This window comes from Netta rufina (genome assembly GCF_964035555.1).
Source record: "Netta rufina genome assembly, chromosome: 6".
In the NCBI taxonomy this organism is placed as follows: domain Eukaryota; kingdom Metazoa; phylum Chordata; class Aves; order Anseriformes; family Anatidae; genus Netta; species Netta rufina.
Window position 1 is genome coordinate 35210284 of NC_140129.1, and position 25337 is coordinate 35235620.

At 37.7% G+C, this 25337-nt stretch overlaps 1 protein-coding gene across 1 annotated transcript in view; it reads right to left on the reverse strand.

Annotated features, from left to right (window-relative positions):
- The window catches only part of LRP1B (LDL receptor related protein 1B), a gene marked incomplete at both ends in the record, with an annotated part of 669864 nt that overhangs the window by 301894 nt on the left and 342633 nt on the right, over nt 1-25337 (reverse strand). The window contains 3 exons of the mRNA XM_084288908.1: nt 11100-11357; nt 19471-19599; nt 21032-21151. Of these exons, the coding sequence (XP_084145034.1) occupies nt 11100-11357; nt 19471-19599; nt 21032-21151 (507 nt within the window). The remainder of the gene's footprint in view (nt 1-11099; nt 11358-19470; nt 19600-21031; nt 21152-25337) is intronic.

Consider the following 25337-nt stretch of genomic DNA (forward strand, 5'->3'; position numbering starts at 1 on the left):
TCCTCCCTGTCTTCCTCTGTCCATTCTTTTTTTTTTTTTTCCATCAATTTATTCCATGTTGTCCAATATCAAAATAGCAACCTTTGAGGAGAAGACTGTTATTTGTTATATTTGACTTGACCAAAAAAAGCCCAATTGTCCAGACTTAAGACACAGGGTTATTTGATGCACTTAAATTAAAAACAAACAGACAAACAAAACCTCTTGCTAAGTCTTTTCCCAAAGGGTTCAGTTTTGAAGCTAATGCAGTAGTTATAACTACAGAAAAGAAATCTGAATTTTGCAACCAGTTGTACAGACTTAGTGAGCAACCTTTATATCCTTGAAAGAGTCTTCAAATGAAAATGCATACTATCTTCATGATATTCCTATCTAGAAGAGAAACAGCATTGATTTTTCCAACACATTATATTTCTTTCCCTATATGTAAGCACAAAAACACCTCCCCATATATATATATATTTATATAAAAATCACTAGGGCAAAATATCTTTGTATGACATACAAGCAAGTCCAAAAAATGGCAAAAGGAGTGAGTCTCTGGAACTGCAAATTGTGGCAGGTATCCCCATGTACTCTGCAATCAGCTCATTATTTTTGCTTACATGGTGTGACAGAGATTCTATGCAATTATACAAGCAAAGATGGTTCAAACTTTTATCAGCAGCTCAAGAACCGTCATGGTGAATGCCTGACCCAACACATCAAACCACAGCTGTTTGGAGACATGGTGATAAAATGCAGAGCTTCAGCTCTGTGCAGACAGACCATCCCTTTTGCATAGCATCCTCCTCATTAAATAACTTACAAAGATTAAAACACTTTTTTTTTTTTTCAGAACTAAGAAATATACATAGCTTAATTTTGACTTTAGCAAAAGATATTTATTCCATTTAAAAGACTTGTTACACGTAGTTTTTCAATGTCAGATTAAGTGCTTTACTAAAAACACAATTAAAATTTGTAAAATAAAACCAAGATTTTATTTTATTCAATCTTACTGACAAATAGTGAGAAGCATAAGATTTGTTCTTCCATTTTGTTTATTTAGTAATATTGACACGATCCATAAAGTTTTCAGAGTTCCAGGTTCTACTCCAAAGCTGAAGTCAAAAGAAAGTTTTTAATCAAATTCGTTTAATTCTAGGTAGAAATCTACAGTTTCAGTTCTGTGTATTGAGAATACAAAAATATTTCCACAAACTACAGATAATACTTTTTTGAGCTAGACATTTATTCTGCCATTCAAACAAGTTTAAAAAAAAAAAAAAAAGAAGAAAAAAAAAAAAAAGAAATAATGTATTAAAATACCAATTCAGAGGATATTTTTAATTTACCATTCCCACCACAGTGCAAATAATAATCACAGTTTTATCAGCTTTTGCAAACATGAAATTCCTTTCTGTAAGAGCTGTTGATAAAGTACTATGTAAAGAGCAAGGACTTTATTACATTCTGACCCAGGCACACTCCTTTGTGCATCTCCATTGCAGGCTACAGTAAGGCACTGAAGCACCCATGCTAGAGTAAATACTGAAAGCAGACCTACACAGAGGCCAAACTGATGTGCTTTAAATATTTTCCTAAAAAAAGAAGTGGCAAAGATGCTGCAACAATTTTTTATTCTATCAGAGATGCAGCTTCTCATTTCAGATTACTTCAATTAATGCAATTTGTTATTCATTTATGAAAAGCATGACCTTTATTTATCCTTTACCCCACAGCAGTACAAAGTGTTAGATCAAAGTAGGAGTTGCAAAACACAACAATTATGCCCCCTGCTTTACTGTGAAGACAAAAAGGTTTAAAGGAAGATATTTTTTAAATTTTGTTGTGATGTTATTGCAATGAACCTTCTATGATTTCTGCCTCAGATAAAAGTCTTAAGGTGGCTGAAGAACTAATTTTAATTACATAATACAAAGTACATTATGTAAAAAGAAAGATTTCTGATTTTTTTTTTGTCTTTCTGAGTTGATGTTAGTGGTTTTTGTTGTTATTGTTAGCTTTTTTTTTGATGAAGTCTGAATGAAATGTTTGCATGAATAAACTAATATCTTGAAGTAAGTAGCAAATTTACTGTCAATTATTCTAACGGAAGTAAACTTGATTGGCATCCTGTGTGACAAGAAATTACAAAGCAATATCTCCACTTCGGAAAATCTCCACTTTGGAAAAAAAGCACTAGCTATATCATCAAAAAATGTGAAATTTATAAATAAAAAGTAAAGAAGATGAAATAAGTTCATGCATATATAATTAGCTGATGATATTTAATACTAAGTTAAAAATCTAAATATTTTATTGCCACTGATGTTAGCTTCTAAGAGCCTAAAGCCTCAAGTTCTTAGCCAGCTCCACTGAAATGGGACGATTACAACTATATACCTCCTGTGTATCTCCTGTATACACTTCTGTCTTTACAAGAAAGGCAGAAAACAGTGTTCTGTGAATACTGAGGACATCTCAAGAGCCTGAAAGCCGCAGCAGAAAGAAGATTTTTAACAATTGCTGTGACTAGACAGTTCCTTAGATCCTGCATAGGATCAGAAGTGGGTTTGGGTTGTGAAAGGAAATGCCGTTCTGTTCCTGTTTCACTTGCAGCACGTTGCAGGAAAAATGATTTTTCTGGTTTCAGCAGACAGCAAAAACAAACAAACAAACACTCAGCCAGAGCTGGAATCAGAGGAACGAGGGAGCATCTTTCCTAATCAGAGAGAAGGCTGCGCTATGCGAATGTCTGCATCTCCCTGGACATTTACCCATTACTGAAGTCCACAGTGAATTTACGGAAGCAGAACAAGTTCAGTTGTGAAAATGATATTACAAAGAATAGTACCAGTTGCTACCATGTAAAAAACAAAATGAAGTCAACAGGGTGTATATGGATGTTGAAGGCTTGGAAATGTGTCTGATCAGATACAACATGCATTATTTAATTCCACATTTCAGAAAGGTGATCCCTGTGCTTGTTTTTTACTGTTGTTTCATTATTCTTATATCTAAGGATATAAACTCATTTGTAAAATATTCACTATAAAAATGTGTATTTTATATTTGCAGCAATCTAGTTATCTACACAGTAGAGCCTTCCAGCCCCCAGAATTATTCCATTGTATCTTCATAACCTTGTTACCAAAGTACAAAATGTTATTGTTTTACAGACAACACAATCACACAATTTATCAGTGAGAAAGAATCCCTCAGCATTATGTTTGATAAAGATAAATTTACTTGATTATCAATCCTTTGACTAAGTGTCCGTTCTTATGAAATCCTTCTGCTGCTGTGGGAGATGGTCTGCTTGCTCCTGAAATTCCTCCCTGACACAAGAGCTTTGCTATGCAGGCTGGGCTGTGGTGTAGGGATGACAAACAGTACAATTCTGTCGGAATGTTAGGACAATAATGAAACTAAGATTCAAACTGGTCAGCTAGCAAGCTGATGATTGGGAAAAAGGGAATTCTACAATGCAGAGCTGAGAATAAGGAGATGAAGAGATGGAGGCTCTGCAGAGACACTATTCAGGAGACTGTCTGAGGCAGAGCCCAGGAGTTTAAGGAAAAGAAAATAATGCAATCAAAAATTTGCACTGAGAAATACCATTGAGATAAGACATTTGATTTTCTGCACACAGTCTGAGAATTAACTGTCCAGGGCATGGCTTCTGAAAAGCACATGAAAAGAAAAAGACAGCATGCCAGCTCAGATAAGAACAGAAGCAGGGGTTTGACTGATGTCAATGGAAGATCAATTGTAGAAACTGGATAAGTAACAAAGGTTGAAGAAATAGTAGTGTTATATCTGAACAACTGAAAAAAATCCATTCTTGGCAATTAACAAGCAGTTAATAAATAGCTCTTATTTCAAAAGTGCAGGTAACCTAATGTTTGCAGGAAATCCAGCCAATTCACAGAATCTATTGTGGAAGCTTGTGACTCAGAAATGCACAGCATAATGTTACAGGGACATGACTCAAGCCAGCATAAGCCCCCAAGTCAGACTGAACGGACTGCATCCAAAAAGCACCAAAAGCAGACAGATGCTTCACGGCTAGCATTTAGAAGCTCCTAATACATGCATAGTCCTCTAAGAGCCTCTGATTTCAAAGGTTATAGCTTAATTTTTGTGCAAACACCATCAAGTTTCGAAATATAAATCTGAAGATATGGATGCTATTCTTAGAAAAAGGCCGTGGATTTGCAATACCTACCATGGCCAACAGAAGATACCTAGCTCAGTGTTCATGTTGGAACAGAAACCCCAGAGTCTTCAGGCAATCTCTGAGCCTGTCTTTGAGAATGGCTGAACGGATGGATTTAGCCAAAGATGTCCTAGTTTTGGCTGGGATACATTTAATGTTCTGCCTAGTATCTAGTTTGGTGCTGTGCCTTGGATTTGGGATGAGCATAACGTTGATAACACGGCGATGTTTCAGTTGCTGCAGAGCAGGGCTCACCCAGAGGACTGCTCAGCTCCTCATGCTGCCCTGCCAGCCAGGGGCTGGAGGTGCTCTGGGAGGTGACACAGCCAGGACAGCTGGGCCAAGCTGCCCAAAGGGACATCCCACACCATAGGGCATTGTGCTCAGCAATAACACCACAGAGTTGGCTGCGGTGGGGAGCTGCTTCTCCCAGGGGTCAGGCTGGCCATCTGTCAGGGGGTGGTGAGCAATTGCATTACTTATCACTTACTTTGTACATTCTTTTATCATTATTTTATTATTATTTTTCCCCTCCTTTTCTTTCCCATTAAACCATTTTTATCTGAACTCACGAGTTTTACCTTTTTTATCATTCTCTCCCCCAACTCACTGCGGGGGAGTGAGTGAACGGCTGTGTGGTGCTTAGCTGCCTGCCGGGTTAAACTGCAACAGATGTGAACTACCCTTATTCTTCTGGTAAACATGATTATCATCAAAAAGGCTGTGTATAACCAATAATCAGAAAAGATTAGCCAGGAGTTAAAGACGGGAGCAGAGTGATAAAAGGAAGTTTCCACAAAGCTTGAGTCTCTAAAGGAGTCTTATCATTACAAAGTGCAAAGTAACCACATGCAGAAGGACAGTTATCAGATAGCACTGCTGCTGCATTAAATAAAAGTCCATACAGCACCAGGAAAACTGTATCACACACCTGATCAAAAGTTCTCTAAGTCCAGGTCCACCAGAATGAGAAATGAATGTATTAGGCTAAAAAAAAATCTCAGCAGCAAAGCCTCCTAGCCTATGCCATGTCCATCAAGATGACCCCAATTATGTTGTCTCATCTCCTGTGAGCCCCTGCTGCAAAGAATGAGTTTCCCGTCTCAGTCCATGGAGTAAAAGATGTTCTAACTAAAGATTTGCACTTGTGTCTGCTGAAGGGGAATACCTAAAAGAACATGGGAATTAAACACAAAAACATATGGAAATCCCTATTTCCAAGAGCCATACAGGAAGTTATGAGGGAAGACTCAGGAAAGAGGTAATCTTACACATATGTCACTGACAGCCCCGTTTAACTACCTAAGTCAGGGGACAAAACTGGTTCCCCACTGAGGATCGCTGAGTTCCACAGCACAGCTAGAATGTATACTAATAACATGTGCAAGTCATCTGGAAAAGGACATGAATAGATGGATAGCAAGTTGAGAAAGTCTAATAATAATAATAATAATAATAATAATAATAATAATAATAATAATAATAATAATAATAAAAGTTTCCATAGTAAAGGAGAAGGTCAGCTTTGATAACGGTAGGATTTCATGATACAGAATGACTGGGCAGTAAAAGGAGATAGAAAATTCAAGCTGAATAAACATGATTCTCAAGAGAAAAGTGTGCCATTTCTTCTTATATAATGATGACTTAATCTAAAATGAGATATTGACACTACAACAACAGAAAAACACCTTTGGAGAAATTAAGGAAAGTCGCTATCCCAGAAGCAGCATTTGTCCAGTCCTCCCAGAACTGCACCACGATGTAATACCGGCCAGGGCTATGGGAGTGCCAAGCAGATTCCAACTACACTGGGGTATTTCTTTAGGATACTTTTTTCACACCCCCATTCTGGTTCCAATTACTCTATCAGATGCTCTCAACACTACTGAAGTGTGATTTGAAGTACAAATGACCTTCGTCATGAAGCTGTCTCATTTCTATTTATCTTCTAGGAGGTCTGTAAGCATAGACAGTCTATCACAGAAAAAAAAATAAAAATAAAAAATCACAGTCTACAACTATAATGTCAGCCTCTCACACCTGTCTGGAGACAAGTTCAGGGGCAGGCTTCATAAAGGAATAAACACCTCCCCTCAGATCTTCACAGTTGCTCTCCTCCTGCGTAAGCCAAACTTTAGTTTGATTTCTCATGAATATTCATACAAACTTCACAGGAAGGTTGCTGACAGAAGCACGATCCTTAGTGCTTAGTGTTTCTTTCGATGATTGAGACTCATAAATGCCAAGGTAAATGACTAGCTGCTCTGAACAGCACAACACTCATAGCTGTTGTTAATCATTGGAAGGAAGCGTTTCAGGTCTGGGGAGGGAGGAGCTTTGCGATTATGTTTGTTTGTTTGTGTCTGCATGATTTCAAAGTAAAGAGAGACGATGAGAAAAATAAAAAATAATAATTATTTTTTTTAATGGACAGCCTCAAAGGTCTTCCTAGCCCTCGTGCCTTTAAACCTTACTCAGTTGTTTTTGCTTAGAAGAAGCTATTTGGTGTTTTTTTTTTTTTTTTTGCTAAACTCAGAAGAAAGAGCACACATATGTGTGTGTGTGAGTGCACAACTGGGGGAGACCAGAAATGTGGAAGAAAACAGGAATGTAAGCACAGAGATGCTGCTGGATCCTGGTCAAATCCTCTGGGCTCCCTGTCTAATGGTCCTCACAGCAGCTGTGTCCAAAAAAGTCAGAGAGCCAAAACGTCAGCCTTGGCTTGGGCTCATGCAAGCAAGGAGAAGGTGATGGGTTGCACAAGCACTTCTTGCTCCCCAGCAAGCACTACCCACCCTCCTTGCTCCTGCAGTAGGGCAGGCTAAGGAAGTCAGAAAGATTACAGCTGAAATAGTAGAAGCAAAGCCTAATGTTTCCTTTCATCCAGATCAGTCCCGTACAAGCACATCTGCAAACAGAAAAGCCTGTGTGCCTTCCCAGGTGAGGTGGCACTGAGGAGGTATAAAACACAAAGCAGCAAAGCTAAACACAACTATTCCAGGATTTGAACTGGAGTATACTGTGATTACCAAATGCCAAGAAAACCTGAATCAGATACCATCCAAGCATAAAATCTCGTGCTCTGAAGCAGCATCCCAGAAGAGTTTTCTGCAGAACAGTGGCTGAAACGCAGGCTGTGCTGCCTGGTGCTTGTTTAGAGAGCACAAAGTGCTTCGTAACCTGTAATGATCAAGGTGAAAACTGCCTATTAAAGTGAGGAAGGAGATTCTGTCATCCAGAAGATGCTGCTCCTGCTGCCTTCTGTCCCAACACCAAAAAAAAGCATGAGCATGGGATTGCACATCACAGGTGTGGAAGGACAGAAAATTGTGAGAGACTTTCCACTTACATTCCATTAAAAAGAAATTCTGCTAGTTTGGTCCTCACGGTAGCACTTCACATAAATGATTGTTCCTGGAAGTCTTGCTGTACTAACTGGAAGCGGACTGTGAGATAGTGTGAAGTGTCAAGGAGCACACCCGTTATTATAGGCGGTGGTTGCACAAGCTGCCTTATCTGAGACTTTCCTGAAAGCCTGTTCAGCTCCAACACTGTCTGCATACATTTTCCAAAAGGGAAAAATTTCAGTCTAACTTCCAACAACTTCTATGTCTAGAAAAGACAAAGGTGAAATAACTTGCCAATGCCTGGCCTTGGCTAACACATGATTGCCTGTGTTAACATTACAATGCAAGAAACCTACTTATTTAAAAGAATAAACCTACCAAGCAAGCAAACAAAAACCTTGTTGATGATATAATAATTCTCACAAGACTGAAACTAGCTTAATAAGAAAGCACAAGGAATGCCAACACTGCTGTGCTTCAGCCAGTGACACCTGATTTGCAGACCAAGTTAGCACTGCTCTTTTCAAAGGAATCTGATTGTATCCACCTAGGACACATATGCCAAAATGAAGTCATGTTGGACTGTCTTTTAAGGGAAAATGCTGGATACTAAAGCATTGTAATTTTATTTATTTTTTATTGTGTGAATCTAAAGCTTCTGCTGACTAGAGCTTACACTATATGCTCTACCATGAAAACTAACTCATTTTCATAGTCTGCTTTCCTAGAGGTAGTTTCTCATCTTAAAACAGGACCTACATTCTTGTTCCCAGCTATGAGACTTACTTGCCTGCACTAAAAAAGGACTTCGAATAAGGCCACTTCAAGCAGTCCCAATCACTTTGTATAACTTTTTTGTGTCATATGCAGACGACACATTTTCTTCCAGATAGCTAAAGAAAACAGATTAGAAGACTGGGATAAATAAATTCAAAATTCCACAAATACTACTCAGACCTCTCTCCTCTCCTTTCGGAATGTCCTCTTTGTGGCAAGACAATAAAGAAGAAATTATTTTCTATGAAGAACAGACCTTCCGTCTTCCTGTGACTAACTTCATGGGCACAACCATTTATTTGGCTTGAGCTGCCAGAGGATGTACTTGCGCTTGAAAATGCGCAGGTTGAAATCCTTCACCAGGAGGCAGAATGAATTTGTTTGCCTCACCCGATGCAGGTGCTATACACTGAAGAGGAATAGCAGAAGGTGCATGATGGGTAGAAGATGGAGGAAATAAATAAAAAAAGAATTTAAGATTAAAACTCAGTTTTGCAGTAGCCACAAAATGACCTATCCACGTGTGCAGATATATATAACGATATAGTAACACCAGACTCCTTGCAGAAATAACTCCAGGTGTATGTCTAGAAGGGAGGATATTAATCAGGTGGACAATTTCTGCACTGAGTACTGGAAAAGAAAAAAAAAAAAATAACACCACAACACCAAATCATCAAGAGATGAGCTCTGACTGAACCTTTTAGATGTTACTGTGCCCATGAGGAGCAGCATGTTGTCCATGGTGCCTCAGGTGCCTGAGCGAACCAGCCCACTCAGACTGCACACTGCAGAGCTAGGAGCAGGACAAAAGCATCTCTCACACTACTTGTTGCCCTGTGAAGAGCACTGAGCACCTTGGAGCTGATATGTTCAGACTGCTGATATGTTCAGACTACTGTGGCTCCACTGCCAAGAAGAGCGTCTGTCAATATGTGTGTCTGGGAGAAACACCACCACAGCTAAATCTGCTGGATTTTGTCAATCATTGCTCCAAGCAATGTTTCTCTAAGCCTCCAAGCACTGTTTCCATATCTAAACTAAAGAAAAAGTTGGAAGAATTCTCTGCAGTCGGTGCATGTCTGTGGGAATTACAATTCTTCATTTAAACAAGACTGAACAATTACACTGGAGTTTCAGGGAAATATTAGAGTCCACAGGCTGATGTGTACGAACACTATGAAAAATGATTAGCTCATTAATTCCAGGCACTGTATTCATTTCAAACACATAATACAGCCTTAATTTTGCAAACAGATGTGCTAATGCAGATCCGAACACCACAGAGATTAGCAATTCTCTTCACATGCAGAGAAGAGAGGGAGAGGAACGTAGGAGAGAACTGGTGAAAGAACCACAAACCGCAGTGCTAGGAACCACTTTGAGGATGAAGATAAGTGACAGAACAGACACACATACAGTTCAATACAAAACAGATTTTGCTAAGGACTGCAGTTAATCTGATTGCTCTTACTAACAGGAAAAGAAAAGAAAATATCAATAATAGAGTGAATTAAAAAGGCACAATCAAATATTACCAACGAGATTCTTAGGGGTCTTAGATATCTAGAGTATGAAAAAATAAAATAGGAAGGAGGCAAAATGAAGTACAACTATACATCTACGATAAGAGAGTCCTCTAGAAGTAATATTGTCACAATGAGTGGCAAAGCAAAGCAAACCAAAACAAAATGAACCCCTTTCTATTTTTTTTTTCTATTTTTTTTTTCCATTTAATGTCCTATAGAGTAAATATATAATTAGGAAATAGGTTGAAAACACAAATAAACAAAAACCCTTTACTCTGCAGAAATGACCATGTTTTACAGAAGCTATCTTGATAGCCTAAAACACAATTTCTACAACAAATTGATTACTTTGATATGCACAATATTATATCACCATCAAATTTGTGATTTGAATATTTCCGAACCTGATGGTCACAGAGTTTGAGATCAGTTCAGAGTTCATCTTTCCTGTCCATCTCTACTTTAAAGTATATTTCTAAATCTTAGGTCCAAAGCAAAACAGTGGAGGTTCTAGCCCTGAGTTTTCAAAAGCCAGGTTAATACCACCATGGCACTCCTTGGTGCTGTGTTTTATAAACTGATCTATGGACAATTCTGCTGTGAAAGAAAATTGCATTTTTTGGACTGTATGCTATTTTGCATTCTGTTCACATGAAAATATGTAAGTGGATGAACACCACCTTCAGAAGATAACAGCAGTCCACAAATTGAAAAGATGATTGAGAAGTAACGCTGTAATGCAAAAGACTAATTCTGTATTATGAGTCTTTTTTTTTTCCTTAATTGCAAAAAAGGCAGCAATTTGTTTCCAGTGTCAAGAAATATTTTGTTATTTTCAAGAACTGACATACCTACGATAGATGACAGCAAATGTGATAATCATGTGTCTCTTCTTCATTCACTGTCAATATTATCCCAGTAGTAAAAAACATTTTCAAGCTTTATGTAGCACTACTTTGCCAGAGAAGAGGATGCATTTTACATTTGTTCTTCTGTTGTACTGCCCTGGTTTTGTAAGTTCTACACATTATATTTAGACTATAAAAATGCACATTTTAAAAAACATCGCATACATATATTTTTTATTGGAATGAGAAGCATAAAAGTGCTTCAGTATGAGTTTCAATATTTCATGCCTTAAGACTATCTTCAACAGCAAGCCCCCAAATATTACTGACATCTCCTGCACCAGGTCACAGCAAACACTACAGTTTTGCTAAATGACTGTCAGATACTTACTGTGAAGATACTGAGCAATGTTTATTATCCACTCATCTGTTAACTTCCCAGCTTTTGTTATCCTGGTGCATTTCAGCTGACTTGAAAGATCTCTCGATTCAATCCAACAAATTGTGTCCTCTTTGTAGCTATAATCTAGTGTCAAAATTGCAGATCCTTTTACAGGGGTTCGGGCAGCCACTTTGCTTCCATTAAGATACAATACCTCAATTGTTTCAGAGTTTGCAACCAGAAGAAGAGGAGGTCTATCAGCAGGCTCTGAAAACAAATCAGAATTCAAAGTGTTAACAGATTGTGTATAGCATATTTATCGTATCAGTTTTAACATATTTTTTAAATGTTCTTACCTGCATGTTTTAAGAGATATAATAAATAGGTTTTGTTTTTATTTTCATGACTATCATATATTCCAAATTACTTCTCTATTTTATCCTGCTGTTCTAATAGTTCACATCATTAAAGAAAATTAATTACCCTAGCCCCACAGCTTCTGTTTAATTCCAAGTATCATTATTGCAACATTTTTCATGCCCAAGTCATAAAAAGAAATACATTTATGTGAATTATTTCTATCCAGATTACTGACATTTCTAAAAAAATGGAGGGCAGGAAGACCTGAAGAGTCATTTCATGAGTAGGCATGAAATGGTAAGGTACTTTTCATATCAGAGTCTATAAAATAAGACAAAAACTGAGTGAATGCTTCTACAAGGCAAAACAACGTATTAAAATAAATAAATAAATAAATTTTAAAAAGCACCGAAGCAAACAAACCCAATGCAATGGAACCTGACTACCTGCAGATGTTGGGTCTAATACTGTGCAATGCAAGGGAAAAAGCTTTATGCAGTGGAGAATCCTAACAGCGAAAGGGAACAGAGATTGCATAGTTTCCATTGGGTTAATATACAGGTCACAACAAACAAACAAAATATGAAGAAGCAATTCACATTCACCTGAATTACTTTGACTGGAAATCCTGCTAGTAATTTATAAAAACACTTGAACAATGTGTGAACAATGAAGGGAACAATAATACCCAAACAGTGAAGAATATATAGTTTAAAGGACGAAGTATTCAGTTGAAGTGATGCTATAGAATAATGATTTAGCACCCAGGTCAAGTTCAAGTTACACTTAAAGTAAGGTATGTTGTACACTCAGAGGAACAAACAATACTTATCGAGCTAAAATATGTTTTGCATATGATGAGTGCTATTGGGCACAAAAGCAGCTGGTCTTGCTTTTGGTGTATTTTAATTGCATTATTGCCTAGAAAATCTGACTTGAAATTATGCATCTGACTTAGTCAAGTATTAATTAATATTAATCTCAGTATGTTAGGAGTTTGAGAGGGGGAGAATCCCCTCCCTCGCCCTGCTGGCCATGCTGCTTTTGGTGCAGCCTAGGACACAGTTGGCTTTCTGGGCTGCAAGCACACAATGCCAGGTTTCTACATCTTTTATTTATTTGTTTGTTTACTATTTCTTTACTTCTAGGGTAGGATTAGTATATAACTGACACCTCTGTGTAGCTTTTCCTTCCATTTATTTATTTATTTATTTTAACAGAGGAAGACAACTCATTTATATAAGCAGATGTTTATCCTCTGCAAAGAAGGGATCTCTGCTTTGACTGAACTTTCCAAAGAGACTCAGGTTCTGAGCTGGTGACTTCCCCATACAGCTGTTGTTGCACTAGACCAACTATACACACTTCTTACAACAAACTACTGATTAATTTCAGTAGAAACAATCGTTCCTGACAGTTGCCACCACAAGAAGCAGAATTTAAGGTAAGGAGTAAGCAAGAGCTACACAAATCAAGATATAAATTTTCTGCAATTTAGATTTTCTAAATACATATTATAATATTCTGCAGATATAGATTTTCTGCAGAGAATCTAAGGAAGGTTGTTCAAGAACTACTCACACCTATTTATACACCAAAGGTGACAACAGATGGACTATGCGGAAAAAATATTGAACAAGTCAGCACTGTCAATATTTCCAGATGAAAAGTAAAATTTTCAAATAAAAAGAATAAATGCTTATATGGAACCCAAATTGACTAAGTCCCATTGAACATCTAAAGCTGTTATTGATGATTTTTTAACAGAAATAATGACTCACAAGGTCCCCAAAAAGAGTTCAGGGAACTTCTTTACATCTTTAAGAAAGATGATATTGAACTGTCATGCAAATTTTATGGTTTAAGCTTGTTTCATGTTTAATTGGAGTAACAAGGATGCCTAATTTTGCAATGAGGTATGTTCATGTGAACAATAACGCCGAGTGGACGCACCTCTGAAGTTGTACTTAAGAAAATAAATAAATTTACCCTAAAACAGAAACTAACACTGCAGTTGCCAAGCCTGTGGAAAAAATATGCATTGCCAAGTCTCACCCCAAGAGCTCTCAGCCTAAAGCAATCTGCTTACATACAGAAGAATAAAACAATGTTTAAACACTGTATTAAAATGCAAGATTTTCAATCAACATTCTATTTCATACAGTTTTCAAAATTTTGCTAAGTAATATCAGGTGAGGAAATGGAGAAAAAATGCATAAATAAAAGGATTTACAAATCATTCCATCAGCAAGTATGATTAAAGAGAAAAGATGCTTTATTAATTACACTGCTCAGTGGTCTTAATGAAATCCACTGAAGTAGGCTTTATGTTCTGTTCTTTGGTACCATGTGCTTTCATTTAAACATCTATTTTGCTGATATTTTGTTTACTTTGTTGCCAAAAAAAAAAATCTATAATGGATCAGCATGCATTCTTTCTAAAGTGGATTTCATTCTTTCCTATAGTTTTTCAGTACTTTGGAGCATACTTCTCTCTCCAGCAAATCATACTCCAAAACCACACTTTGGTAATTTACTACTTTCCTAACTTACCGACTGTCCTCATCTTACCTTTGCTACCCCCATCTAAATCCATGCAATTTTTCTGAAAATTTTCAGATTTTTAAAGACTGAATAAACTTGATTGTGAAACAACCTCTTATAAAGTGGTGAGGTACAAGAGAAGCCACAAGTGAAGCTCCCTAGCCATGCTTTTTCCCCAGAAAATGAAGGCAATGAAGTTTTTAATAAGCAATTTTATTTGAAAGGTGTCCTGTGTATGGAAATCTCTGTCCCTCCCTTTCTTATAAACTTATGCTACCCATCAGAAGAAGAGAACTTAAGAGAACTCTTAAGAGAACTTAACAGTTTCTGTTTCCACCACCCACTGACCCAAGTGGAGATTTTCCAGACTGGTACAAAAGGTGTTTGTGTCTGCCTCCTGCCAAGTATTTAACACCTAACAGCTAACCAGCTGCTCCCTTCCAACAAAATAACATCACTCCTTTCCCAACCAGCAGCAGTGTGAAAAATTCCTTATTAACATTTTTGCTCCTATACTTTATATTAAGGAAGATATTACCACTGCCTGCAATCTGTAAAGCCTTCAAGACACAGCAGATACTCAGGAGCTGTTTGCAGATAAGGAGCCAGCCTCGCTCAATTGTCCAAGGCTGTCATGGAGAACCATATCCTTTCTTGCAGTGTTCTGAATCTACCTATTGGAAACTGCAACAAGGATTTAATGCTTCACTGAACTCCAGATAAAGCTTGTATTTCAGTATTAATGTCTAAGAAATAAAGGAATTATGAAAAAGAATTAGCATTGACACTACTGAGCAACAGCTGTAGTCAAACCTGGCTCCAGACAATGGAATCACAAGTACACGTGGCACTGCTAAGAGGTTCTGCTTAGCAGGCACTAGTAAACATTAAAACACATCTGTATTCTTGCAGAACTTACCCAGAAACTAGACCACTGAGCTTGAAATTCTATTTTTCAAGCAGTCCATACATGAAATAATTGAAGGGCTTGAATCAGTTAATCTTGCTTTTTCACAGTAGGGTAGGTAGCTTGCCTATTTTAGTGTTTTTCAGATAAAGACTGATTCATTATTATTACTTACTAAAAAAAAGTCAAATTATTTCATGATAATGCCATACACTAGGGAAAAAAAAAAAAAAAAGTTCCTTTAAAGCATTTTAAAGTATCATATATGTAAACAAAATAAAAGAAAGAGAAGCTGAAAAAAATGTCTTGTCTTCCCCATCACAAAAAATCTACTTGTCTGTTTCCCAAGAATCTACAAAGCTTAAAAGTTTAGTGGACAGATCTAAGATGAGTTGCAGTGAGCTGACTGCAGCTTTTCAAATAACTGGACTTCATGTGTGTTATTTTTTCTGGAGTATTTTCCTTTTTTTTTTTTTTTTTTTTTTCTCCATTTTATAGGAAAGATAAGACGTGAGTAGCTCTCTAATCCAGGGAAGTTTTATGTTTCATCCCTCTTGACTAAAATGAAAGCATCTTCCTTTGAATTATGTTTAAGATAGAGTGGTAGAAAAGATGAAAGTCTTGCGTTTTTCCCCCTCCCTGATCTTGTCTAAAATACAGATCAATAGTGATGCCACAACAAATCAGAAACAAGGGCGTTTTGCTCTGCCACGAACAGTCCTACTTCTCTGAAAGAAAATCTTCAGAAATGCCAGCATTTGTGTTGTGCTTTTTTTTTTTTTTTTTCATTATTATCACAGAATCACAGAATCACAGAATTTTCTAGGTTGGAAGAGACCTCAAGATCATCGAGTCCAACCTCTGACCTAACGCTAACAGTCCCCACTAAACCATATCCCTAAGCTCTACATCTAAACGTCTTTTGAAGACTTCCAGGGATGGCGACTCCACCACTTCCCTGGGCAGCCTGTTCCAGTGCCTCACAACCCTTTCAGTGAAGAAGTTCTTCCTAACATCTAACCTAAAACTCCCCTGGCGCAACTTAAGCCCATTCCCCCTCGTCCTGTCACCAGGATTTGGATTATGATCCAAAAAGGATAAAAATCATAATTCAGTGTTTACAAGCAACTAAAAAAACTTCTCCTCAGGTCTGCACTATAGATTTTAAGTCCTTTGCTCTTAGTAATGCATGCATTGCATAACTGTCCAAAAATTATTTAGCAGTGTTGAATAAAATGCAGTCAAATTTTATTCTGAAATTTATTTTCAGTGCTTAAACAGTCCTACAATGGGCTACTTGAAACTAAAAACCCTTTCTAAACCCTTGAAACTTAGACTTGTGAAATTTTACAAGCAAATTGTTTTGTGACATAAATTTAAGAGTGATGAATGTCAGGAACAGGTTTGTACTTGAATCATTATCACTTCCACCCTCTTTAACCACACAACAAATGCTTCTTATCACATGGTATTTCTTTATAGATGGCCTACAAGGGTATAAAAAATATGAGGAATTTTGGAAGAAAGTGATTTTTTGTTTCAACAGCTTAAGATTTCTGAATCTGTCACTTTGTTTTCTTAAATATCCTTCCTATCCAATGTGGGCCTTACAGTACAGGCATACAGACTTGGCAAACAAAGCTTTTCCAAAACTTTGCTCAGCAAAGCCACATTTTGTTTCATTTTCACCTTAAAAGAAGTCATTAACTGCTTCTTTATTCATAAAAGAAAGCGTGGTTAAGAAGTCAGGAGAAAGAAACATGGTGTGCCCCTAGCTGTTTTGATACCTTTTTTAACATCCTTCCCAAAGGTGCTGTGCAGCTAAAAGTTTCAGGCTCCAAAGTTATGTAAATGAGCTGAGGAAGAAAAATGCAGGCTCTAATGAGAGACGAACCTCCCCACCTTCACAGCCAAGCATTTGGCTGCCTGAAGGGTAGAAAAACTTGTGTGAGGTGCTCTGCAAATTGTACCTGGTGGACCACATGCGGCCAGGCCGCTGTGAGTGGATGGGTTTGGGGCTTGTGGAAGAGGCTGAGGAGGCCTCCAGTGGCCGCCTGTACCGGGGCAGGGCTCCTGCAGGCCACAGCTCACAAACACATCTCCCCTGCTCAGCACCTTGGGAACTGGGCTTCCACAAGTTCCCCCATGTCTCTTCTTGTAAGGATTCAGAAACCTCTCACTCAGGTTACAGAGGCAACAAAATCATGGCACAGGGCTCCGTAGTTACTTCTTGTGCTGTATCTAGGACCATGGATGGCAATTTATATTCGCAGCAGAACTGCTGTTATTAACATCAGAAAGCTCAACATAATGCCTAAGCTAACTTAAACCTTTATTGCTTCTTATCTTTCATACCTTTTGCACACAGAATATTCTTTAGTTCATTTTCTTTATGAATTTGACAACTGCTTTTGTCAAATGCAGACTAAATGGGTAGCTCGCTCTTTCCATCCTTATTCTCCTTAGGCTTTTTAAGGAAATTAAAAAGTTGATTATTTTTTCTAAGAGCTTTTTCCTTTTTTTTTTTTTTTTCTCCCTTAGATACAACCTTTTCCCTGGATTCTCTTCTACTGGTCCACATCGGCTTTGCATGATGTCCCTCTCTGGATTCTGGATGTCACATTCCAGCTGACGACTTCCCAGTGTTGAGTAAGCATTAGGTTTACTTTGAAGTCATAATACTGCTTATATATACCAGGATTGTACCTCTCCCTTTGCTCACAGAATGGCATTGCCTAACCTGTGTTCCATTACACAATTTTAGACACTTTTTGGCAGGACTGGTTCCTCGTTGCTTGCTTGCTTGCTCCCCAATCTTTTTTTTTTTTTTTTTTTTTTTTTTTTTTTTTTTTTTTTGAACAGGGCAGCACCTTGCTTTTGACCCTGACCCTGCTTGAAAAAAGCACCTTGCTTTTGACCCTACAAGGCAGCAACCTGTGAAAGCAGTTTGTATCATCACTGAAGCTATGAACATGAATGCTTAAGGAAAGCTACATCCTGGTACATGGAAACGTCACTATTTTCCACACTGTAAACTGTGCCCTGTAAAACAACATAAACTGTTACAGGTCGCTGTAGCTCTTGCAACATTCTCTGCTAAAAGCACCGTCATCACTATGCCAGAAAGTTCTTTGACCTCTGTGCTCTAGGAAGAGTTTAGCTCCACTGTTAAACATATTGATAATTGAATCCAGCCTTACTTCAAAGAAAAATTATGATTACACACAAAACCAACATAACGAGTGATACTCATGTCTGTGCAGTGCCATGATCGTGATTTGCACTATCCTGCTGTGATTTCTATGGTTAATGATTAGTGACCACATGCTGAAAATAACAGAAAAGATGAAAACTACCATAAAGCAAACATGACAAAACACTAAGAAAGACAGAGGAATAGTTATTCTCTGTTAATAGATGATCTGATTTATTTCACCAAGACCAACAAGATATTGACACCTCATTACAACACTGAGTTACACACTCTGCTAGATGTAAGAAAGGAAACTCAAAGGCTCATCTCAAACCCAACACTGGCACCATAAGAATTTCCTGACCTGGAACAGTGATATTCACTTCCATGCAGTGGAGGAAGAAAAGTATTAAAATATTTTTACTTTTAATGGTCTTTCTTATCTCATAACACTTATCTGTGTATTAAAAAAAAATAAATAAAAACAAATCACACAGCCATGTTATGTGGATCAATATAAAACTTGATACAAGCAGTACAAAAACATGTAACTTACTAGCGCTCAAGTCAGAACATACTTAGCAATGCTCTTAGCTTGAGGTAGCCTCAAAAAAACAGTAGACTTTCACATTTTATCATGATAAAACAGCTACAAATACTCAAAAATATATAACAAACCTAGCCTTATACTGGGCTGTTGAATCATCATAGATGTAAAAAAAAATATCAAGAAAGTGTTTGTTTGTTTGTTTGTTTTTTTTAACATAAAAACATTGTTAAGTCAGCATGCAGAGTATGAAAATTCTTTGTACAGTATTGCTTCATTAAACAAAATTCACTAATTTCCTCAAATACCCAATTTACTGTTGCTAATGAAACTATGAACTAAGGAAAAAGAAAAAAAAAATGTAGTGTGAATATCTGTATTTTGAAATTCACCTCTTGGGATATTACAAGGACAAAGCAACCTCATGTCTTTTTTCATCCTAAGGGTACAATTACCTTGTGATCATTTCCTCTGCCTCCTCACTACCTCCACTGTCTTCCCAGAGTAAACAGCCTATTTTGTTTGTGTGAGGAAAAACCTTTGATTTATTTATGAAGAGGGAAATTGGGGACTATTCTAATCTTGGCTGAACTGAGTATTTCAATTTAATTAATAACAACCATATAATAACTACTAAGATTTCCCTTGGAGTATTGTCATAATACGTGAAAAGTTGTTCTAGGGTTGTTGTGTTGTTCTTTGTAATACAGTGAAGGACTTCAAGTCCATATCTTCTATGTGCTCTTCTATCTATATTTTCATATATATTGTTTATACAGGACCAAAACAGAAATTATTTTCGTTAAAGTAAAAAGATGTTAAAACTTACCATTTTTGGCCTTGCAAGATCTGTTGTCAGGCTGAAGTACGTAGCCCTCCACACAGCTACAAGTGTACGATCCCTCTGTATTTATACACATCTGGCTGCAGCTTCCATATGTATTACATTCATTCAAATCTAAAGGGACATTAATGAGATCTTGTTTAAGGATAACATAAATAATAATAATAATAAGAGAAAATATGAGGAAAGTTTGATCCATTAAATCATTATGGTATTTAAATATTCGCCTTCTCAAGCCATGACCTTATTACCAATACTGGCTGTTGAAATTACCCCAGCAACCAAACAGAAGGCCAGGAGTTCTTGAGTTAAATTGTTGTTTATTTTTAAAGTTAAAACCTTCATTTGTTCAATTAGCATCCAATGTCTACATCATGTTAGGGAGACATCCGTACTCTTGTTAGTACTAGAAAACACTTGTATTTAAAATTATAAGGGCTGTGGCTGAGACAACATTTCAGGGGAGAAAATTGATTATCCTTCTCAACCTATTTGTGCTGGAAATGTCTTACAGTTCCTTAAATGAACTGTCACAACTTCTACATTAAACCATCATCCACTACATCAAAAACTATATATTTCTCTAATCTAAAGAACAGTTTTCTCAAGTAGGGTATATAGGCATAATACCATAAACTCAAGACATGCTATTTAACGGTGGTTGAGGGTTTAAGTAATAAACTGACATTTAAAAAAACCTGCTGTTGAAATTATTTCCTCAGATATATTTTCAATCACAAAACATGACAACCATAGAGCAAAAGAACTTAGAATAAATTACATTTATGAAGAATCTGGCTTAGCACTATTACGTGTAGAGGGGTGATTGGTAGTGAGCACATACATAAGGCAACAGAACTCCAATCTGCTTATAAAAAGAGAAAAAAAAATAAAACAAGAAACAAATACCTGGATAGAGAATTAAAAAGTCATATATTTTAAAAATGGAAAAGAACACCAATTTCAGCCCACATTTAATTATGCCAAAATAACATTCCTTGATAAGTTGTACGATCTGGGAGGGTTCATTTATCAAATTCTAATCTAGATGTGACTTTATGGGCATGAGGCGAAACACTGCAACTCTCTGCAATTCTCCTGGCAGTAAGGTCTGGAGAGCAGCTTGCACAAACGAGCTGCAGGCTCATTTGAGCAAAGGGAAAGAAAAGGGAAAGACTCACATCCTCTGGTCTGGCAAAGGATGCTTTCATCCCAATAAGTTAGGAACAGCTGCTGCTGGGGCACGGGCACAAGAACACCAAGGAGTCAGCAGGGAAGTCCAGACCCTCATTATGGATTGGGGCTCTTTCCCTCTGTCTGATCCCACAGGTTCATGCTCATTCCTTGATGAACACCACTGAAGCTGGGAAGGAAGCTTATGAGTACAACAGCTCATCCATGCTCACCAGCACTGTTAGCCTGCCTGCATGGCTCCCAGACCTAAGCTGGCAGCCCACCTGACAGCCCACCAGTTCTCTGCACCTGATAGCCATCGAGGAGCCATTAATCCTACAATTGTCATTCCTACAGCATCTTTCTTGTTTACCTGTGCAGCTTCTTCCATCACTGCTCGTTTCATATCCATCTCCACAGTAGCACCTGGTACCATTCCTGGTAATGGCGCATTTGTATTGGCAATTCATCTGTTGGCACTTGGGTAGCAATTCTGTAAATAGTATTATTTAGAGCAAAATGTTAATAAATGCTAATTTATTATTCCTATACCATAAACCTCAACAACATATATGTATATGTGTGTGTGTGTGTGTGCAAATGCACCTCTCAGGAAGGAAACACCACAACCAGCTGTTGTTTGAAATAGGACAAATACATTGGAAAATGCTTGCTTTGAAAACTGTATTTTGGCAAGATAATAAATCAGCATTCCATTTCTACCAAAAGGTGCTCACAAATATATTATCAAGGTGCACTGTTGTTCTGCTTAGATGTCTCTTTTTCACATATCAGTCATATTTTAAGCAATGATTTGGAAAAAAATAAAAATAAATAAATAAAGCACCAAACCTAAAAAAATAAGATTATAGTCATAAAAACCAGCAAAGATTATGAAAAAGATCTCAATATCTTTGTCTTCCCTACTTGTCATATCAATTGATCTTTTGAAAGCTTGTCTTGATTTACTGGTACGCATATAACCTTTACAGTAATCAATGGGCATGTGTTCTGGCTCAATAATTTAATGTTGGACATGTACTGTTGGATAAACACTGGACATAATATATGACATTACTACTGAAGTCCTTCACAGCATCTATTGCTTAAACACATACCATCAGTACAAGGAATGATGCTAACAGCTAGAAGAAATATACAAATAGAGAGACATTTCTCAGCCCCAAGCTGGATGAAGTGTATCAATTATTCTGCTAATCAAAAAAAAAAGAGTATTTTAATAAATATTTTTCCCTACAGGAAAATAAGAAAAGGATTGTGGAAAACAGCTGTAAAAGCTTATCTGAAGATATTTTTCGAAACTACATGCAGATGGATCAGAAAGTAACCCGAAAATGGACAGAGAAAGGTTCTGTTATAGGGCTGGCTTCAAGTGACTGGAAATGTCCTAAGGAAAAAGAGTTCTGTAGTTTAATATGTGGGCAGTTTTAATCTGTGTGGTCATTATTCATCAAGCTCTACTGGGGGCTAGAGTGAAAATTAATATGAAGAAGAATCAGCATCAGCATCTGAAACCTGGGGCTGCTGGTGTCAAAATAAAGAGGAAACTTTGGAAGAAAAGTGGATGTGCAACCCAAAGTTACTGCTTACTGTATTGAAAGAAAAAAAAAAAAAAAAGGAAAGAGGTGTCACAATTATCAGAGGATACTCCCTAGAATTCTATAGGCCACACAATCCGCAGACTGACTAAGAGGCTGGTAAATCATCTATTGTCCAAGTCTGCCCATTTGCTAAGTGGTTTGTGGGTTATTTCTCTGCCTCATGTGCCCTTGTGAATAGGAAGGTAACACATTTTGGCCGCAGCTTGCTTTGTTGGCTTCTTGTCCCTAGTCCAGTCCTTAAATCTATTACATCCTTCCAAGAACAAGTCCCATTCAGAATGCAAACAAGGAAATTTCCCCAGAGGTAACCTGAAATGGGACTGCATGCCGAGGTGTGGAGCTGGAGCCGAGGCTGATTATATGCTATCTGTTTATTTAATATTTCTATCTGCACAAAATCGACATATACATTTCATTTTCTAAGCAAACACGGATCGACCATCCTTTACAACCTATAATTTTCTTCCTCAAATATTTGTCTTATGCTGTACAGCCGGTAGCTTTTACTGGATGATAACTATTTGACTCACAAATGGGACTTGGCTTGTTTGCACTCTTTCCATAATGGATACAGATAGCCAGCAGCTTCAACTGGAATAGCGGGACCTGCACACAGCCAGAAAAGGCTGCTAGAGAACGGCAACAGTAAATTGGAAAGTGAGATCCATTAGAGGAAAGTGAATAAAAGCAGCCTACCTGCTCCTTATTTTTACAAAAACTGTTGCATTTCATTGATTCTAAATTATTGCAGAATCATGGGGATGGCTTTTACCAACAAAGCAGTTGCATTTTCTTTACAGTAAGTATAACTGAAGTACTGCACATAGCCCATTTCTGCCAAAAATATTTCTTGTCGCACATCTCATCCCTCATTCTTTGCACACAGTTCTATTTTTCACACTGTCTATCACAACTTTGCTGGTGTCCTCATCCCATCTGCTGTGTTTTTAGAAAGGGCTTCTCCGAGAAGGTGTTCTGCTAAAACTGCCTCCTCTTGCACAACTCCTTACGCTCACTTGGGTACAAATGCTGTCTGATCAAGTTGATCCGCTGATCAAGTAAGAGATTATTTTTCAAATGAGTTTTCTCAAAAGACACATTTCCTGGTCCCCTGTCAATAACAGTCTGAGAAAGTTAAAACTGGAACAGGGAGAAAACCAAAATGTCTTCTTGCATTTTAACCAGCTCTGACAAGAAGCAACCTATCATTTTCCCAGGTTTTACACTAAAGCTTCTTTCACCAGTTTCCCAGCGAGGCCACTGGGAGTCCTTCAAGCACACCAGACTTTCCTATAAATCCATTTAAGACGCGATGTCGACTGCCATATGTTTCTGACTTAAAAACTTAAAACCATTTCCCTCCACTAAATTATCAGTCAGATTATTACAGCAGCAAGTGGCCTCCACGCACTGCTCGAGTGCAGAGCTTCCTTGCTGCCTGTCTGACAGACACCTCTGTGCCCCGAAACATTTTTGCTCTACTGCTGATCTGCGAAACCTGCCAGGGGAATTCATGAGTGGAAAAACACAAAATACAACAACAACATTGAGGGTAAATAAATCTATTTTCTATTTTACTGGCTCTTTTGTTTTCTTCACTTTAAGTAACTGATCCTGAAAACCTTTGGGGAGAAAATGGAGTTAGCTTGCCCCTGGAAATGTTTGAAGTATTGAAGGACATGCCATGGAAGACAGTGTGTACATTTATGGTTTGGTTAGATTTGTAGCAGACTGCTTGGGAAGAGGTGAGGAGGCAAAGAAAAATCATAAAGCAGTGAACATCAATATTTCTAATGTTCCAGATAGGAAATTTAAAGAACTAAAGAACAGGGATCCTCAATTCTTTTCCTTCCTACCTTGCTTTAGGATTAAGTAAAATTCTGTTCCCACTCTGGTCTCCTTTTCTGAACGTGATTTGGTTTACAAAGTACACAGGCAGTGAAGAACGACCATTACGAAGCTTTGCATTTTTAACACAGCTATGGAAACCTGTATTTGTCAAAGCACACTATTTCTGCTGCAAGATTTAAAGGAAGAAGCTAAACTGAGGGAAAGCAGCAGAATTAAGCTTCAAAGCTCACAAGGAGACCCACAACTCAAGACCAGGAGTGGCAGAGCAAGCTGTGAGATTTGCAGAGATGCAGGGTAGCAGAAGCATGTGAGTGCCTTTAGGGTGCTCTGTTTTCCCCAGGCCTGGGTCGTAATGCCAATTCATCCTGCGCTGCTTTAGGTCCTTTTGTCCAGTGTTTTCTTTCTGCCCCCAGAGACATTCAGGGCAGCATTTTTTTCTTCCCTAAGTCCCATGGAAGAAGCTCTCTAAAGCAGAGCTCCAGCTCTACCACAAAAGCTCCCCTGCTTTCTCCCCATGTCAATCTTGTGCTGACTTTCTTATTCCTCTGACTCCCAGGTACCAGACCCAAAGGAGAGCAGTCCATCAGGCCAAGACACTGCTGATAGCCTCTCCCCTGACATGATATACCTCTGACAAAGACCCAGAGGAGCTGTAAGTTTTTTGAACATACTGCTCCCACAGGATTTCATAGTAATAAAACCCTGCCTTCATTTATCCCTTCCGTGTTCAAGGAAATACACTGCTTATCATAGTTCATCCGAAAGGAATGATATAAGGAACTATCCTCTCTTGCATAGCTTTTTAATGAAAGAATTAACCAATTGATCTGACTAACCTTTTTATCAGTTCCTCCTCAACTGACACAGGGTACACACCAGGTTCACACGTGGTTGTTAAACTTATATGTTTTGACTGTTTTCAGCTTGCACTTTCTTAATTCTGTGTATTTTTTGCCTATGAAGGATTGACGAACACTAGAATGGATTTAAGAAGATGCCTCAGTGAGACTTCCCTTTCCTGAAAGGATGAAAGAAGACTAGATTCACATTAACATGTATTTAGATGCCATAATTTTTTGAGCCATTTTGATGATAATAAGACCTTTTGGCTGCAGTGGGTTCCCAGTTACATTTCATTAGTGCATGCGTAATATACAAATCCTGTACAGCTCTTTTTGTAATGATGCTAGAGTACAGACAACATTG